Below are 18,999 nucleotides of genomic sequence, written 5' to 3'. Positions count from 1 at the left end.
AATAGCAACGATAAAATAAAACAAAACATGTAAACAAACAGATTGGGCCTTAAGAGGTTTTAATGGAGCATTGCCAGAATTTCTGAAAAAAAAAAAAAAATTGAAAAACGATGTACCTTATTTTTTGGACGATAAGGCACACTCAAAATTCTTTAATTTTCTCAAAAATCGACAGTGCGCCTTATAACCCGGTGCGTCTAATGTACGGAATGATTTTGGTTGTGCTTACCGACTTCGAAGCTATTTTATTTTGGTACATGGTGTAATGATAAGTGTGACCAGTAGAAGGCCGTCACACATAAGATACACGTGGAGAAGGCATTCGACCGTGTATCTCGGGAAGTCCTGTGGAGAGTGCTCAGAGAGTATGGGGTATCAGACTGTCTGATTGTGGCGGTCCGCTCCCTGTATGATCAGTGTCAGAGCTTGGTCCGCATTGCCGGCGGTAAGTCGGACACGTTTCCAGTGAGGGTTGGACTCCGCCAAGGCTGCCCTTTGTCACCCATTCTGTTCTGAACTTTTATGGACAGAATTTCTAGGCGCAGTCAAGGCGTTGAGGGGATCTGGTTTGGTGACTACAAGATTAGGTCTCTGCTTTTTGCAGATGATGTGGTCCTGATGGCTTCATCTGTCCAGAATCTTCAGCTCTTACTGGATCGAGTGGTTCTCGCCCGGAAAAGGGTGGAGTGCCATCTCCGACTTACAGATTCTATGTTTTTAGCTGACTGATGGATAATTGGCAAAGAACTTGACTGTTTTTGAGATTGAATTGTTTTGTTTTTTTATCTAAGTTGTTGGCGTATACACAAGGGGAACTCTTCCAGTTAGTAGCAGGCGAAAGGCAGTATCATGTCCACGAGGAAGAAGGTTTTTCCTTCATGACTTCATCAAACCGTGTCTCAGAGAGTATGGGGTATCGGACTGTCTGATTGTGGCGGTCCGCTCCCTGTATGATCAGTGCCAGAGCTTGGTCCGCATTGCCGGGAGTAAGTCGGACACGTTTCCAGTGAGGGTTGGACTCCGCCAAGGCTGCCCTTTGTCACAGATTCCGTTCATAACTTTTATGGACAGAATTTCTCTGAGGGGATCCGGTTTGGTGGTTGCAGGATTAGGTCTCTGCTTTTTGCAGATGATGTGGTCCTGATGGCTTCATCTGGCCAGGATCTTCAGCTCTCACTGGATCGAGTGGTTCTCGCCCGGAAAAGGGTGGAGTGCCATCTCCGGATTGGGGAGGAGACCCTGCCCCAAGTGAAGGAGTTCAAGTACCTCAGAGTCTTGTTCACGAGTGGGGGAAGAGTAGATCGTGAGATCAACAGGCGGATCGGTGAGGCGTCTTCAGTAATGCGGACACTGTATCGATCCGTTGTGGTGAAGAAGGACCTGAACCGGAAGGCAAAGCTCTCAATTTACCGGTCGATCTAGGTTCCCATCCTCACCTATGGGTTATGACCGAAAGGACAAGATCACGGGTACAAGCGGCCGAAATGAGTTTCCTCTGCCGGTTGGTGAGGCTCTCTCTTAGAGATAGGGTGAGAAGCTCTGTCATCCGGGGGGAGCTCAAAGTAAAGCCGCTGCTCCTCCACATGGAGAGGAGCCAGATGAGGTGGTTCGGGCATCTGGTCAGGATGCCACCCGAACGCCTCCTTAGGGAGGTGATTAGGGCACGTCCGACCGAGGCCACGGGGAAGACCCAGGACACGTTTGGAAGACTATGTCTCCCGGCTGGCCTGGGAACGCCTCGGGATCCCCCGGGAAGAGCTGGACGAAGTGGCTGGGGAGAGGGATGTCTGGGCTTCCCTGCTTAGGCTCTTGCCCCCGCCACCCGCCCTCGGATAAGCGAAAGAAGATGAATGGATGGATGGACAGATGGCGCTCAAAAATCTGTCAAAATGTTTTTAGTATGACATAGCATCAAGTTGGCTCAACACAAACCCAAATTCCACTGCACCGGTTTTTAAACCTTTGGAGCAAAATAAACCTATCAACGCCTAAAAGCCAGTTTGCCGAGTTTGCTCAAGAATGGTGCCTACAAAAAAGTCCAATATGGAAAATGTGCACGTCCTCTATAGACACAATCACTCGACTCAGTATTCCCAACTGGTAGAAGACGTGCACATGAAAATGCAGACTTTCTTAGGAGTTTGATGAACAAGGTCAGTCAGTGCCGACGAAAGAGTGAAAAAGTGATCGCCAAAGGTGTGCTGCCCTTTGATAATACTGTTAAAAAAAAGCTCTGAATCAGCCAAACTTACCATATTTTCCGGACCATAGGGCGCACCGGATTAAAAGGCGCACTGCCGATGAACGGGTTTAGTCAGGTCTTTTTTCATACAAAATTATAAGGCGCATTAAAAGGGTCATTTTATGATTTTTTTTCTTCTAAATTTCAAACACTATCTTGTGGTCTACATAACATGTAATTGTGGTTCTTTGGTGAAAGTGTTGCATAGATGATGTTTCACAGATCATTCAGGATGCGCCGTTTTGTGGGCAGTCTTACCTACGTGGCTTACCTTCTCCCCGTCATCTTTGTTGTAGCGGTGTAGCGTGCAAGGACGGGTGTGGAAGAAGTGTCAAAATGTGGCGCTAACTGTTTTAATGACATTCAGACTTTACTACAGTCAATAAGGGAGCAGCATTTCCTCATCCGGAATGTGTCCCGTGAAAAACCGTCCGACCGGAACTCTCTAATAACTAAAGTTCCTTGGGTGAATAATGTAAACTCACTACACCGGTATGTTTTAGCGCTTTCATGGCGAGTTTACTGACAGATATTATTAAGAACTTTACACTACTTTATATTAGAAATGGCAACAGTGGAGGATGAATGTCACATAACAAGAAGATAGAGAAAAAGAAGAAGCCTATCGACTACGGTGTCGGCACAGACTACAAAGGCGGATGCGCGGAATTTTTCAGGATTCATGCAGATCCCAAATACAGATCAGCAAGTACCAGAAGGTAAGAAAAGTTGCTTTTGCATATTATTGCGAAACAAAACGCCCGATAATATGTCTTACCTTATACACACACCATAATAATACTCCTATGTTGAAGCACATCAAGCGGTGTGGCTTCATAGCTTACCAAAGTCGTACTAAAACATTTTGATAGATTTTTGAGCGCCGTGTGTACATAGAAAGTTTTAGTGTTGTTTACTGGCGTCATATTGCAGTATACACACATTTCTTATGTGTGACTGCCATCTACTGGTCACACTTATCATTTCACCATGTACCAAATAAAATAGCTTCGAAGTGGGTAAGCTCATTCAAATGTATTCCTTACATTAGGCGCACCGGGTTATAAGGCACACTGTCGAGTTTTGAGGGAAAACAATGATTTTAAATGCGCCTTATAGTCCGATAAATACGGTAATCTACGTCACGGCAGCTCACCAAGCAGTGTGGGCTGGGTTTGTTTCCAGATCGGCCAGACTGAAACGCGGGTTCAGGGACAGACCCGGAATCAGATTTTGAGAAGAAAAGTGATATTATATCAGATTTAGGTATTTTTTTTACCCTTTGTGTTCATATTTTGCCGTGTTTGTTGGATCTTTGTTGCGTTCGAGGGGCCGGTGGTCCGAGAAGTAAAAGAGGAGCGACATTCATATGTTGTTAATATTCAGTGTTTTATCGTTCATAGTTAATACTGTAAATCCAGGCAACCCTGGATTACCTATTTTAGTGCTTCTAACGTTGTTGAACCATCTCTGCACACCTCGTGTTGACCACATTCTGGCAAAGACGTGTCAAAAGATGGAGCTAACTGTTTTAATGACATTCAGACTTCAATCAATAACGAAGCAGCATCTCCTCATCCGCCGGAAATGTGTCCCTTGAGAAACCGTCAGACCGGAACTCTCTAATAACTAAAGTTCCTTGGGTGAATAATGTAAACTCACTACACCGGTATGTTTTAGCGCTTTCATGGCAGATATAAGTAAGTACTACTTTATATTAGAAATGGTAACAGGGAAGGATGAATGTCCCATATCAAGAAGAAAAACAAGAAAATTATCGACGACGATGTCGTCACAGACTACAAAGGCGGATGCGCACAATTTTTCAGGATTCATGCAGATCCCAAATATGGATCAGCAGCTATCAGTAGGTAAGAAAAATATTTTTTTGATCTCCTCATCTGTGGCTTACTAGTGCAACAACAACGCCGGGAAAAAACGTCCGACCGTAACTCTCTAATGACTAAAGTTCCTTGGGTGAATTATGTAAACTCACTACAGCTTTTAACGCTTTGATAGCTAGTCTACTGAGAGATAAGAAAGAACTTTACACTACTTTATATTAGAAATGGCAACAGTGGATGATGAATGTCCCATAACACTGGTCGCCCGGTGCAATGAGTTTTTTATTGTCATCCCGTTGGGTTGAGTTTTTTCTTGCCCTGATGTGGGATCTGAGCCGAGGATGTCGTTGTGGCTTGCGCAGCCCTTTGAGACACTCATGATTTAGGGCTATATAAGTAAACTTCGATTGATTGATCGATTGATAAAAAAAACCAAACTTCATGAATGTTTTTTGTGACCAACAAGTCATACTTGCCAACCTTGAGACCTCCGATTTCGGGAGGTGGGGGGTGGGTGGGGCGTGGTCGTGGGGGCGTGGCTGGGGGCGTGGCTAAGAGGGGAGGAGTATATTTACAGCTAGAATTCACCAAGTCAAGTATTTCATATATATATACAGTATATATATATATATATATATATATATATATATATATATATATATAGTAAAATATATATATATATATATATATATATACTGAAAGTGAAGTATTTTCGTGTATATATATATATATATATATATATATATATATATATAAGAAAATACTTCACTTTCAGTGAATTCTAGCTATATATATATATATATATATATATATATATATATATATATATATATATACACATCCTGAAAATATGCAAACAAAACTGTGTTTAGATAATTGATACTTCAAACTTGCATAAATAAATCTTAATATAACATAACTTGGCTTCTGAGAGCTTCAAAATGTCATGAATAAAATGCTAAAGTTGTTGATAAACAAGCAATTATTTTAATAATTAGATATGGTCATTTTAAATTAATTATTATGATAATTTAAAATTAATTATTTCAAACATGTTTATTTAAATGTATAATTATATGGCTGGATGTAATAAGGAGTCAGAAAAAATACAAATAAAAATACAATTAATTTGGATGTTTTTAGCAAAATATAGTAAAAATGTATTTAGTTTTTTTTTTCTTTTAAATAAACAAATATATTTATTTGTAGGTAAGATAAACATAATAATACAATTTATCTCTAGTCTGGATGATTTAGTTCTTGTCACCCCTGTTGCCCTCACTCAGGTCTGCATGGAGCTGGAGGGGGCGTGGCCTCCAGCTCCGGCTAAAAAACGGGAGATTTTCGGGAGAATATTTGTCCCAGGAGGTTTTCGGGAGAGGCGCTGAATTTCGGGAGTCTCCCGGAAAATTCGGGAGGGTTGGCAAGTATGAATTCCTGTCGTCCGCTCTTATAAACCTCCGAAGAAACGCGACGAGAAGCAACTCACCCTTTCTGGACGCCTCGAAGCTGTCGTAGATATTAATCCTCTGTATGTCATATGTCAGCGTGGTGTTGGGCAATAACGTCCTGTTCCTGTTGATGTTATTGACGGCAAATTTAAAAGCCAGCTCCTCGGGGCTGACCAGCGAAACGGGCCCATCTGTTTGCTCGAAAATCCCACCTGGAGGGGACAAAAAGGGAGAAAGAAAAAGAGCATTTAGAATGGATTAAGGAAGAAAAAAAATATGCCGCTCCACAAATGACTAAATGGAAGAAGAATATTGGGAGAGATTTGTAATACGGGTTAGCGGCACCCATTAGAGCAGGTATTACATTACACTGAAAACTGTCCATTTTTGGTGGAAAGCAAAAAAAAAAAATCTTTGAAGTCGGACTCCATTAAGGATTGAAGGACTTGGTGTGTTCCATCACCATGGCCTCCATTAGCATGCCCTTTTATATCACCACAAAAGCTAAAAGTAGACTCTTTTTTTTTACATGCTCTTGATCCACAATTAAGAAAAACAAAAAAAAATACGTCATACTGTTTTACCGCAATATGTATATACCTTTATGAACCACATGCTACACTCCGAACATAGGACGCCAGGCGTATAAAACAACTTTAACACTCTTACTAATAATGCGCCACACTTTGAACCAAAACCAAACAAGAATGACAAACACATTTCGGGAGAACATCTGCACCTTAACACAACATAAACACAACAGAACAAATACCCAGAATCCCATGCAGCCCTGACTCTTCCAGGCTACGTTATACACCCCTGCTACCACCAAACCCCGCCCCCACCCCAACCCTGCTTCCTCACACATCAATCCCCCCGTGAGTCTGTTGAGGTGGGCGGGGTTTGGTAGCGAGGGTGTATAATGTAGCCCGGAAGAGTTAGGGCTGCATGGGATTCTGGGTATTTGTTCTGTTGTGTTTATGTTGTGTTACGGTGCAGATGTTCTCCCAAAATGTGTTTGTCATTCTTGTTTGGTGTGGGTTCACAGTGTGGCGCATTATTAGTAAGAGTGTTAAAGTTTTTTATACCGCCACCGTCAGTGTGACCTGTGTGGCTGTTGTCACTTATGTGAACAAGCAGAAGCCCCATAAAACGTGTAGCAGGGACGGCACGCTGGCTGTAGTGGGCGCTAAATGCTGTACCATCACGGCACGTTCGAGAGAATAGTTGCCCTGAAATTTGTAATCTCCAGGATAATTCGGGAGGGTTGACATATATGACGCTGTCAATCGCCATTCATATAAAACTTGCGGGCCGCACTAACGTTAAAATTTTATATTAAGGTGTGGGCCGCGTGTCTGAGACCCCTGGTTAATACATAGCACAAAGCAAAAAAAAAACTTTGTATGAAGTATTATTTCATTTTAAATTTCAAAAGATTTTTGTGGCTCCCATTGTTTTCTTTAATTTGTGAAACGGGTCAAAATGGCTCTTTGACTGGTAAAGGTTGCCGACCCCTGGGTAAGTGTTAAGGTTAGCCCAAACCCCTAACCCTAACTCTAACCCTAACCCTAACTGTGGGTTATTGTGTTCATAGACATAGACATATGTGCTACTTCTTCACTAACAGTTTATAAATGCAACACTGCAACACGGGAGTGGAAGAAGTGTCAAAAGATGGAGCTAACTGTTTTAATGACATTCAGACTTTACTTCAATCAATAACGGAGCAGCATCTCCTCATCTGTAGTGCAACAACGCCGGAAATGTGTCCCGTGGAAAAACAGTCCGACCGTAACCCTCTAATAACTAAAGTTCCTTGGGTGAATAATGTAAACTCACTACACCGGTATGTTTTAGCACTTTCATGGCGAGTTTATTGACAGATTAAAGTTAGAACTTTACACTACTTTATATTATAAATGGCAACAGTGGAGGATGAATGTCACATAAGAAGGTAGAGAAAAAGAAGACTACGGCGTCGGCACGGACTACAATTTTCAGGTCTTATGCAGATCCCAAATACAGATCAGCAGGTTCCAGAAGGTAAGAAAAGTTGGTTTAGCATAATATTGCTAAACAATGCCATGTAATATGTCTGCTAATAGGTGCCATTTTGCGTTCCTTATACACACATCATAATAATACTCGTATGTTTATTGCGCCGACAATCCATTAAGCGGTGCGGCTTCATATCTTACCGAAGTCGTACTAAAAACATTTTGACATATTTCCGAGCGCCATGTGTAATGTAATGTAATGTAATGTAACTGTAAAGTTCAAATTTAAATGACGATAAAAAGAAATTCTAAGTATAAGTCTAATGTTCTATATTTTCAATGGAACATTTAAAGTTTTGGTGTTGTTTACTGCTATCATCTTGCAGCAGTCTACACGTATCTCTTATGTGTGACTGCCATCTACTGGTCACACTTATCATTACACCATGTACCAAATAAAATAGCTTCGAGGTCGGTAAGTACAACCAGAATCATGCCGTACATTAGGTGCACCGGTTTATAAGGTGCACTGTCGATTTTTGAGAAAATGAAATGATTTTAAGTCCGCCTTATAGTCCAAAGAATACGGTACTGTACCTGTATCAAACCGTCCGATACATTGATCTCGGTTCAGGACCACTAGGAATTGAATAAATATTCTATATTAATCTGATCATTTTCTGACAATGGACTACTGCCCGCGGGCACATGCTACATGGCTCGCTAGCTTGTTGCAACACGGCTAATGCCTTATAGCAGTGATTCTCAAACTGGGGTACCACTAGTCATACGCGGCCTCCATCGGGTGGTCTACCAAAGAATCACTTAATTAAATATTCAAACCCAGTGTTTCTGTTCAAACTGTGTGTATTGTTACAGTGGCCAAAATATTAATTATACTTGTTAAATAAATATGTTTTCAATAAATACGCTATTGTATTTTAATGATGGTGAGTATGGTGGTACTTGTTGAGGAAATAGTTTTTTCTGAGGTGGTATTTGGTGAAAGAAGTTTGAGAACCACTGCCTTATAGAAATATAACTGAACTAGAACATCCTCCCGTTCCTCCACAATCTTTCAGAAACGACTTTCATTTTCAGATTAAATAACATAAAGTATATATAATATATAATATTATAATATAAGTCATAGGACAATCGCCATTTTATCATCTACGGACAGAAGGGATAACATTTTCTAAATTTTTTTTGTAGAGAACAGGGACTAACGTTGATTGATAATTGGCCCTCTTTCTGGGGCAAACCGGGCTTGCTGATAAGGGACGGCCTTCACTCTAACCAGGAAGGCACCATCATTCTATATAGAAACATAGATTACTGGTTGAGTCACACTATTGTCTTTCTGTATGTACCATCCGTCCATCCATTTCCTACCATTTGACCCTCTCGGGGCCGTGGGGGTGGCTGGAGCCTATCAAAGTTGCACTCGGGCAGAAGGCGGGGTACACCCTTGACAAGTCGCCACCTCATTCCATGGGCCAACACAGATAGCCAGACAACAATCACACAATTTAGTGTTGCCAATCTACCTATCCCCAGGTGCATGTCTTTGGAGGTGATAGGAATCCGAGCTCAGGGATCGAACTTATTGTAAGGCACCGGCGCTAACCCCTGTCACTGTCGCAAACCAAACTTCTCGTGATCGACGACGCAACATAGCTAAGATCCATCACTTTGACAACGCGACCACCTCTGTTTCTATCAGTCCGTCATGGACGGACATCATGTCGTCCTCCGCAATCGTTCAGAAACGACTTTCGTTTTTGAATTAAATACCACAAGTCTTATAAGTCATAGGACAATCGGCATTTTACCATCTACGGACAGAAGGGAAAACGTTTTCTACAATTTTTTTGTAGAGAACAGGGACTAACGTTTATTGATAATTGGCCCTCTTTCTGGGGCAAACCGGGCTTGCTGATGAGGGATGGCTTTCTTCCTAACCAGGAAGGCGCCATCACTCTATATAGAAACATAGATTACTGGTTGAGTCACACTATTGTCTTTCTGTGTGTACCATCCATCCATCCATTTCCTACCATTTGACCCTCTCATGGTCGCGAGGGTGGCTGGAGCCTTTTCTAGGTGCACTCAGGCGGAAGGCGGGGTACACCCTTGACAAGTCGCCACCTCATCCCATGGGCCAACACAGATAGACAGACAACAATCACACAATTTAGTGTTGCCAATCTACCTATCCCCAGGTGCATGTCTTTGGAGGTGGTAGGAAGCCGAGCTCAGGGATCGAACTTATTGTAAGGCACCGGCGCTAACCCCTGTACCATCGTGCTGCCCTATGCGTGTACCACACTTTAAAAAACATAATTGTGTGAGACACCCCCTATGTGTTATGTCTTGTTTTCTTTCTTTCGCAAACCAAACTTCTCGTGATCGACGACGCAACATAGCTAAGATCCATCACTTTGACAACGCGACCACCTCTGTTTCTATCAGTCCGTCATGGACGTACATCCTGTTGTCCTCCGCAATCGTTCAGAAACGACTTTCGTTTTCGGATTGAATACCACAAGTACAATCAGCATTTTACCATCTACGGACAGAAGGGATAACATTTTCTACAATTTTGTTTGTAGAGAAAAGGGACAAATGTTTATTAATAATTGGCCCTCTTTCTGGGGCAAACCGGGCTTGCTGATGAGGGACGGCCTTCACTCTAACCAGGAAGGCACCATCACTCTATATAGAAACATAGATTACTGGTTGAGTCACACTATTGTCTTTCTGTATGTACCATCCGTCCATCCATTTCCTACCATTTGACCCTCTCGGGGCCGCGGGGGTGGCTGGAGCCTATCAAAGTTGCACTCGGGCGGAAGGCGGGGTACACCCTTGACAAGTCGCCACCTCATTCCATGGGCCAACACAGATAGCCAGACAACAATCACACAATTTAGTGTTGCCAATCTACCTATCCCCAGGTGCATGTCTTTGGAGGTGATAGGAATCCGAGCTCAGGGATCGAACTTATTGTAAGGCACCGGCGCTAACCCCTGTCACTGTCGCAAACCAAACCTCTCGTGATCGACGACGCAACATGGCTAAGATCCATCACTTTGACAACGCGACCACCTCTGTTTCTATCAGTCCGTCATGGACGTACATCATGTTGTCCTCCGCAATCGTTCAGAAACGACTTTCGTTTTCGGATTGAATACCACAAGTACAATCGGCATTTTACCATCTACGGACAGAAGGGATAACATTTTCTACAATTTTGTTTGTAGAGAACAGGGACAAATGTTTATTAATAATTGGCCCTCTTTCTGGGGCAAACCGGGCTTGCTGATGAGGGACGGCCTTCACTCTAACCAGGAAGGCACCATCACTCTATATAGAAACATAGATTACTGGTTGAGTCACACTATTGTCTTTCTGTGTGTACCATCCATCCATCCATTTCCTACCATTTGACCCTCTCATGGTCGCGGGGGTGGCTGGAGCCTTTTCTAGGTGCACTCAGGCGGAAGGCGAGGTACACCCTGGACAAGTTGCCGCCTCATCCCATGGGCCAACACAGATAGACAGACAACAATCACACAATTTAGTGTTGCCAATCTACCTATCCCCAGGTGCATGTCTTTGGAGGTGGTAGGAAGCCAAGCTCAGGGATCGAACTTATTGTGAGGCACCGGCGCTAACCCCTGTACCATCGTGCTGCCCTATGCGTGTACCACACTTTACAAAAACATAATTGTCAGGTGTGAGACAGCCCCTATGTGTTAAGACTCGGCCGAAGTCTTGTTTTCTTTCTTGTTTTTTTTGGCGTCTTCTTGAAAGGCACTTCCACTCTCATTATAGCCGAAGCGAAAAAGACCTCGCCGCCTTCCATCGAGTCACTGTCGCAAACCAAACCTCTCGTGTTCGACGACGCAACATAGCTAAGATCCATCACTTTGACAACGCGACCACCTCTGTTTCAATTGCTCCGTCATGGACGGACATCATGTCGTCCTCCGCAATCGTTTAGAAACGACTTTTGTTTTCGGATTGAATACCACAAGTACAATCGGCATTTTACCATCTACGGACAGAAGGGATAACATTTTCTACAATTTTGTTTGTAGAGAACAGGGACAAATGTTTATTAATAATTGGCCCTCTTTCTGGGGCAAACCGGGCTTGCTGATGAGGGACGGCCTTCACTCTAACCAGGAAGGCACCATCACTCTATATAGAAACATAGATTACTGGTTGAGTCACACTATTGTCTTTCTGTGTGTACCATCCATCCATCCATTTCCTACCATTTGACCCTCTCATGGTCGCGGGGGTGGCTGGAGCCTTTCAAAGTTGCACTCGGGCGGAAGGCGGGGTACACCCTTGACAAGTCGCCACATCATTCCATGGGCCAACACAGATAGACAGACAACAATCACACAATTTAGTGTTGCCAATCTACCTATCCCCAGGTGCATGTCTTTGGAGGTGATAGGAATCCGAGCTCAGGGATCGAACTTATTGTAAGGCACCGGCGCTAACCCCTGTCACTGTCGCAAACCAAGCTTCTCGTGATCGACGACGCAACATGGCTAAGATCCATCACTTTGACAACGCGACCACCTCTGTTTCTATCAGTCCGTCATGGACAGACATCATGTCGTCCTCCGCAATCGTTCAGAAACGACTTTCGTTTTCGGATTAAATACCACAAGTCTTATAAGTCATAGGACAATCGGCATTTTACCATCTACGGATAGAAAGGATAACGTTTTCTACAATTTTTTTGTAGTGAACAGGGACTAACGTTTATTGATGATTGGCCTTCTTTCTGGGGCAAACCGGGCTTGCTGATGAGGGATGGCTTTCTTCCTAACCAGGAAGGCGCCATCACTCTATATAGGAACATAGATTACTGGTTGAGTCACACTATTGTCTTTCTGTGTGTACCATCCATCCATCCATTTCCTACCATTTGACCCTCTCATGGTCGCAGGGGTGGCTGGAGCCTTTTCTAGGTGCACTCAGGCGGAAGGCAAGGTACACCCTGGACAAGTCGCCGCCTCATCCCATCGGCCAACACAGATAGCCAGACAACAATCACACAATTTAGTGTTGCCAATCTACCTATCCCCAGGTGCATGTCTTTGGAGGTGGTAGGAAGCCAAGCCAGGGATCGAACTTATTGTGAGGCACCGGCGCTAACCCCTGTACCATCGTGCTGCCCTATGCGTGTACCACACTTTACAAAAACATAATTGTGTGAGACACCCCCTATGTGTTATGTCTTGTTTTCTTTCTTTCGCAAACCAAACTTCTCGTGATCGACGACGCAACACGGCTAAGATCCATCACTTTGACAACGCGACCACCTTAGTTTCTAACGGTCCGTCATGGACGGACATTATGTCGTCGTCCGCTCCCACCTAAGTCGGCAACACGACGTCAGCATTACTATTTATTGACTTCAATGGCTGCAAGGCCTGGCATTAAAATAAATGAATCCTTCCATTTCTCTGGGAAATCACATTAGGGTACATTAAGTAATTGCCTGAGTATACACTAATTTGACTGTTAAAGAGGGCAGAATGCGCATTTCTCAGAAGCACTTTAACAAATTTGATAAGCTCTCGGGTAAGGAAAATTTGTTTTTAGTGATCTTCCATTAGCTCAAAGGCAAGTACCGTTGAGAAAGGACGTCAATGCAGTCAAATGCAACATTTAAATGCAAAATATTCCCCATAATCGCGTTTTTTTTTTTTAACAAACTCCATTTTTTGCACCGTTCCGCGCCACTTTGAGCAGACAAACTCCCGTAATATTGTGTGCTCATTGTCTACAATTCTAAAAGGTCTCAGAAGTGCGTAGGTTCCCTAAGTGAGGTCGTCAATTGACCTTGGGGGGGGGGGGGGGCACATGAATACGTCTGAACACTCATAGTAAGTGATGCACTTGAACGCAGTGGAGACAGGAAGAAAGGAGCAGGGCCACCTCAGGCTAAAAAAGGGGCCCTAAGCAGAAGTGTATTGTATAAAAAAAAAAACCCACAAAGACATAAATGAATATCCAAGCAAGAGGGGAAGCAATTCCTACATCAAAGCTACATATAACTTTAACTTTAATATGTGTAGCGAAGCCTGCTTTTTTTATTTTTTTACTATTTTCCTACAAAACACAAAAGCAGTGAAGTTGTCACATTGTGTAAATGGTAAATAAAAACAGAATACAATGATTTGCAAATCTTTTTCAACTTATATTCAAATGAATAGACTGCAGAGACAAGATACTTAACGCTCAAACTGGTGAACTTTGTTATTTTTTTGCAAATAATCATTAACTTAGAATTTAATGGCAGCAACACATTGCAAAAAAAGTTGTCACCGGGGCATTTTTACCACTGTGTTACATGGCCTTTCCTTTTAACAACACTCAGTAAACTTTTGGGAACTGAGGGGACACATTTTTGAAGCTTCTCAGGTGGAATTCTTTCCCATTCTTGCTTGATGTACAGCTTAAGTTGTTCAACAGTCCGGGGGTCTCCCTTCTGCTATTTTAGGCTTCATAATGCGCCACACATTTCCAATAAGAGACAGGTCTGGACTACAGGCAGGCTTCGCATCGTCTTGCTGAAATAAGCAGGGGCGTCCATGATAACGTTGCTTGGATGGCAACATATGTTGCTCCAAAACCTGTATGTACCTTTCAGCATTAATGGTGCCTTCACAGATGTGTAAGTTACCCATGTCTTGGGCACTAATACACCCCCATACCATCACACATGCTGGCTTTTTAACTTTGCGCCTAGAACAATCCGGATGGTTATTTTCCTCTTTGTTCCGGAGGACACGGCGTCCACAGTTTCCATAAACAATTAGAAATGTGGACTCGACAGACCACAGAACACTTTCCCACTTTGCATCAGTCCATCTTGGATGGACTGATGCTTAGCGGCGTTTCTGGGTGTTGTTGATAAATGGCTTTCGCTTTGCATAGTAGAGTTATAACTTGCACTTACAGATGTAACAACAAACTGTAGTTACTGACAGCCCATGTGGTGATATCATTTACACATTGATGTCGGTTTCTGATGCACTACCGCCTGAGGGATCGACGGTCACGGGCATTCAATGTTGGTTTTCAACCTTGCTGCTTATGTGCTGCTTTTGATGATTTGTACGGACCGCAGATGGTGAAATCCCTTAAATTCCTTGCAATAGCTGGTTGAGAAATGTTGTTCTTGAACACTTTGCTCACGCATTTGTTGACAAAGTGGTGACCCTCGCCCCATTCTTGTTTGCGAATGACTGAGCATTTCATGGAATCTACTTTTATACCCAATCATGGCACCCACCCGTTCCCAATTAGCCTGTTTACCTGTGGGATGTTCCAAATAAGTGTTTTGATGAGCATTCCTTAACGTTCTCAGTCTTTTTTGCCACTCATGCCAGCTTTTTCGAAACATGTTGCAGGCATCAAATTCCAAATGAGCTAATATTTGAAAAAAATAACAACGCTTTCCAGTTCGAACGTTAAATATCTTGTCTTTACAGTCTTTTCAATTGAATATAAGTTGAAAAGGATTTGTTGTATTCTGTTTTTATTTACCATTTACACAACGTGACAACTTCACTGGTTTTGGGTTTTGTACATTATATGTATAATTAAGCTAAATTTAATATGTGTAGCGAAGCCTGCTTTATTTTTTATTTTTTTTACTATTTCCCTATATTGCTGAATTTTTAGTGATAATTGTACAACATTGAGGAAGCTCCTTACTGAGTGTGTGTTTTCCGTTCTCTCGATGTTGGTGTTCTGCACTCATCCCTCCAACATCCCGTCTCGTATCCGCAAACAAACAAAAATGATGTATATATTTGTATATATTATGTATATATTTGTATATATGTTAGATTTTATCGCTATATTAGTCTATTTATACCTGCATTGTCCTTTCCATCCTTACACTTTCCATCATTGTAACTGAGCTACTGTGTTGAACAATTTCCCTTGTGGATCATTAAAGTTTGTCTAAGTCTAAGTCTAAGTCTAAAAGACCAAAAACCAAGCATTGGATAATGTTCAGCCATAATTCAGGAAGAAAGTAGTCTCTGTTACAAACGACAACACAAGACTGGGGACTGACTTCCATGCAATCTGGACAGTTGTTCCTCTATCTTCATTTGCTAGCATTAATCAATGATAGGAATCGTGAGAGGAAATTAAAAAATGATGCAGCCCAGTCTCTCAGTGTATTAATAAACTTTCTACATCAGGGCTGTCAAACTCATTTTAGAGGAAAAATCTACTCCCAGGTGGGCCTAACTGGTAAAATCACGGCATGATAACTTAAAAATAAAGACAACTTCAGATTGTTGTCTTTGTTTAAAAATAGAAAAAAAACATTCTGAAAATGTACAAATCATAATGTTGTTGTTTTATTTTTACACTTACATGTTGCGGTTAATAGTATATAGTATATACGGAATAAATAAAGTGATAATATTCATCAGTCAACTCATTGGTGTTCATTTTCAATGCATCAAGATACAAAAATAATATCAAAATCAAATTGCAGGATGTAGTTTGATCATTTTCCTCGACTGGTGCACTAACATCATGAGGGTTTTTATTTGTTTATTTTTACATATGTAGTATCATCTACAAAGATACAAAGAATTGCTATTGGACGAATGACCATCGGGCAGGGGCGGGGGTTTGTGCTGACGGCGAGACACAGCTGGCAGGTGATTAGATTTAACAGGTGGTACGTGGAGGAGGAAGTTAGGAGAGTGGCTGAGAAGTCACGTTCTGAGAGAGAAATCCATCCATCCATCCATCCATCTTCTTCCGCTTATCCGAGGTCGGGTCGCGGGGGCAGCAGCCTAAGCAGGGAAGCCTAGACTTCCCTCTCCCCAGCCACTTCGTCCAGCTCCTCCCGGGGGATCCCGAGGCGTTCCCAGGCCAGCCGGGATACATAGTCTTCCCAACGTGTCCTGGGTCTTCCCCGTGGCCTCCTACCGGTCGGACGTGCCCTAAACACCTCCCTAGGGAGGCGATCGGGTGGCATCCTGACCAGATGCCCGAACCACCTCATCTGGCTCCTCACGAACAGCGGCTTTATTTTGAGCTCCCCCCGGATGACAGAGCTTCTCACCCTATCTCTAAGGGAGAGCCCCGCCACCCGGCGGAGGAAACTCATTTGGGCCGCTTGTACCCGTGATCTTGTCCTTTCGGTCATAACCCAAAGCTCATGACCATAGGTGAGGATGGGAACGTAGATCGACCGGTAAATTGAGAGCGTTTGCCTTCCAGCTCAGCTCCTTCTTCACCACAACGGATCGATACAGCGTCCGCATTAGTGAAGACGCCGCACCGATCCGCCTGTCGATCTCACGATCCACTCTTCCCTCACTCGTGAACAAGACTCCGAGGTACTTGAACTCCTCCACTTGGGGCAGGGTCTCCTCCCCAACCCGAAGATGGCATTCCACCCTCTTCCGGGCGAGAACCATGGACTCGGACTTGGAGGTGCTGATTCTCATCCCAGTCACTTCACACTCGGCTGCGAACCGATCCAGTGAGAGCTGAAGATCCTGGCCAGATGAAGCCATCAGGACCACATCATCTGCAAAAAGCAGAGACCTAATCCTGCAGCCACCAAACCAGATCCCCTCAACGCCTTGACTGCGCCTAGAAATTCTGTCCATAAAAGTTATGAACAGAATGGGTGACAAAGGGCAGCCTTGGCGGAGTCCAACCCTCACTGGAAACCTGTCTGACTTACTGCCGGTCAATGCTGACCAAGCTCTGACACTGATCATACAGGGAGCGGACCGCCAAAATCAGACAGTCCGATACCCCATACTCTCTGAGCACTCCCCACAGGACCTCCCGAGGGACACGGTCGAATGCCTTCTCCAAGTCCACAAAACACATGTAGACTGGTTGGGCAAACTCCCATGCACCCTCAAGGACCCTGCCCAGAGTATAGAGCTGGTCCACAGTTCCACGACCAGGACGAAAACCACACTGTTCCTCCTGAATCCGAGGTTGGACTATCCGGCGTAGCCTCCTCTCCAGTACACCTGAATAGACCTTACCGGGAAGGCTGAGGAGTGTGATCCCACGATAGTTAGAACACACCCTCCGGTTCCCCTTCTTAAAGAGAGGAACCACCACCCCGGTCTGCCAATTGAGAGAGAAAACTTTGCAAAAAAACATAGGATCATTAAAAACTTTGTGAAAACCTGCACGTTGTACTCCTGTGTCGTGTCTGACAGTGGGACTGTGAGGAAGCGACTTCCACAGACACATTTAAAACAGCAGTTTTTTTCTTTCATTCAAAAATTTCCGCTCATTTGTATACTTAACAAACTCATCCCGAGGGCCGGATAAAACCTTTTCGCGGGCCTGATCCGGCTCGCGGGCCGTACGTTTGACACCCCTGTTCTACACGATCTATGTCCCGATGAAGCTCAAAAAAACTACTGTGTTAGCAAACATGGGTGAAAGATTTATACTGATAGTTTACGTGGTTGGTATCGTTATTGTCGATATTTGTACCCGCTTGGGATGATGCTCGAAACCGGTTCTCCCGGTTGTTCGATAAGAAAAGAACCGAGTCCTCGGACTCAAATCCCCTTTTGAGAACCGGTACCCATTATCGAGGCCACTATAGTAAAGAAAATGAGTTGGTTCTTTATTCGAATCCCTGAGAACGAATCCCTTCCCACAGGAAATGCCCCGTGGAGCACAATGTTATGCCCATTTGATTGGAGACTCTTACTGACACCTTGTGGCGATATGAAAATACTACGCATCATTAGTTTGGCGAGTCAGTTCAGTTCATGACACAATTGAGGAGTAGACAAGTTGTGTTAGATCCTACAAGCCTTGGAAAAGATAAGTCTGTAAGTAAACTGTTTAAATTGTTTATATAACTCAATATTAAGGTAGTAAGTGTTTCAATTTGATAGTAAGATTTTTGTGCACTGTTTCAATGGATGTTTTGAGGACTTAAAATGGCTGCCAGTCGTGTATTCCCACCATCGAAATAGTTTCAACACTCAGAAGTATTTGTTTGATGATAGTACTGTATATTTGTGTGAAGCTAATATTGACATATTGTGTATTACATTTCAGTATGTTCATTGAATCACATAGCTTATATATTTGTCATTGTGTGTATTTCAGTTTAAAAAAAAAAAAATAACAGTCCAGTGCAAGACAAAAGTAAAGATAGGAAAAGACAAAGCAAGATCAACAACAAAAAAGAGCCTAAATGGATTAATCTGCTTTGGATTGTTTGTTAGCTGTATAAGCTCAACACGTATAGTGAGGGCAGAACAGGAAATTATTGCCAGGCTTTGCTCTCATGTAAGGGAAGAAGAATTGTTGATTGATGACTGTGGTGTTCTTAGTGTCATAGTGTGTGTAGTTAGTATGTTCTTAGTGTCATAGTGTGTGTAGTTAGTATGTTCTTA

The 18,999-nt window shown here is 43.1% G+C and overlaps 1 protein-coding gene across 1 annotated transcript in view; it reads right to left on the bottom strand.

Moving 5' to 3' along the window:
- grik3 (glutamate ionotropic receptor kainate type subunit 3) overlaps positions 1 to 18,999 on the bottom strand; it is a 319,970-nt gene that overhangs the window by 139,863 nt on the left and 161,108 nt on the right. Inside the window, exon 2 of the mRNA XM_061958806.2 lies at positions 5,576 to 5,749. Coding sequence (XP_061814790.1) covers positions 5,576 to 5,749 — 174 coding nt within the window. The remainder of the gene's footprint in view (positions 1 to 5,575; positions 5,750 to 18,999) is intronic.

The sequence above is a fragment of the Nerophis lumbriciformis genome, linkage group LG04 (assembly GCF_033978685.3).
Source record: "Nerophis lumbriciformis linkage group LG04, RoL_Nlum_v2.1, whole genome shotgun sequence".
Taxonomy (NCBI): domain Eukaryota; kingdom Metazoa; phylum Chordata; class Actinopteri; order Syngnathiformes; family Syngnathidae; genus Nerophis; species Nerophis lumbriciformis.
This window is presented reverse-complemented; position numbering and strand designations above follow the sequence as displayed.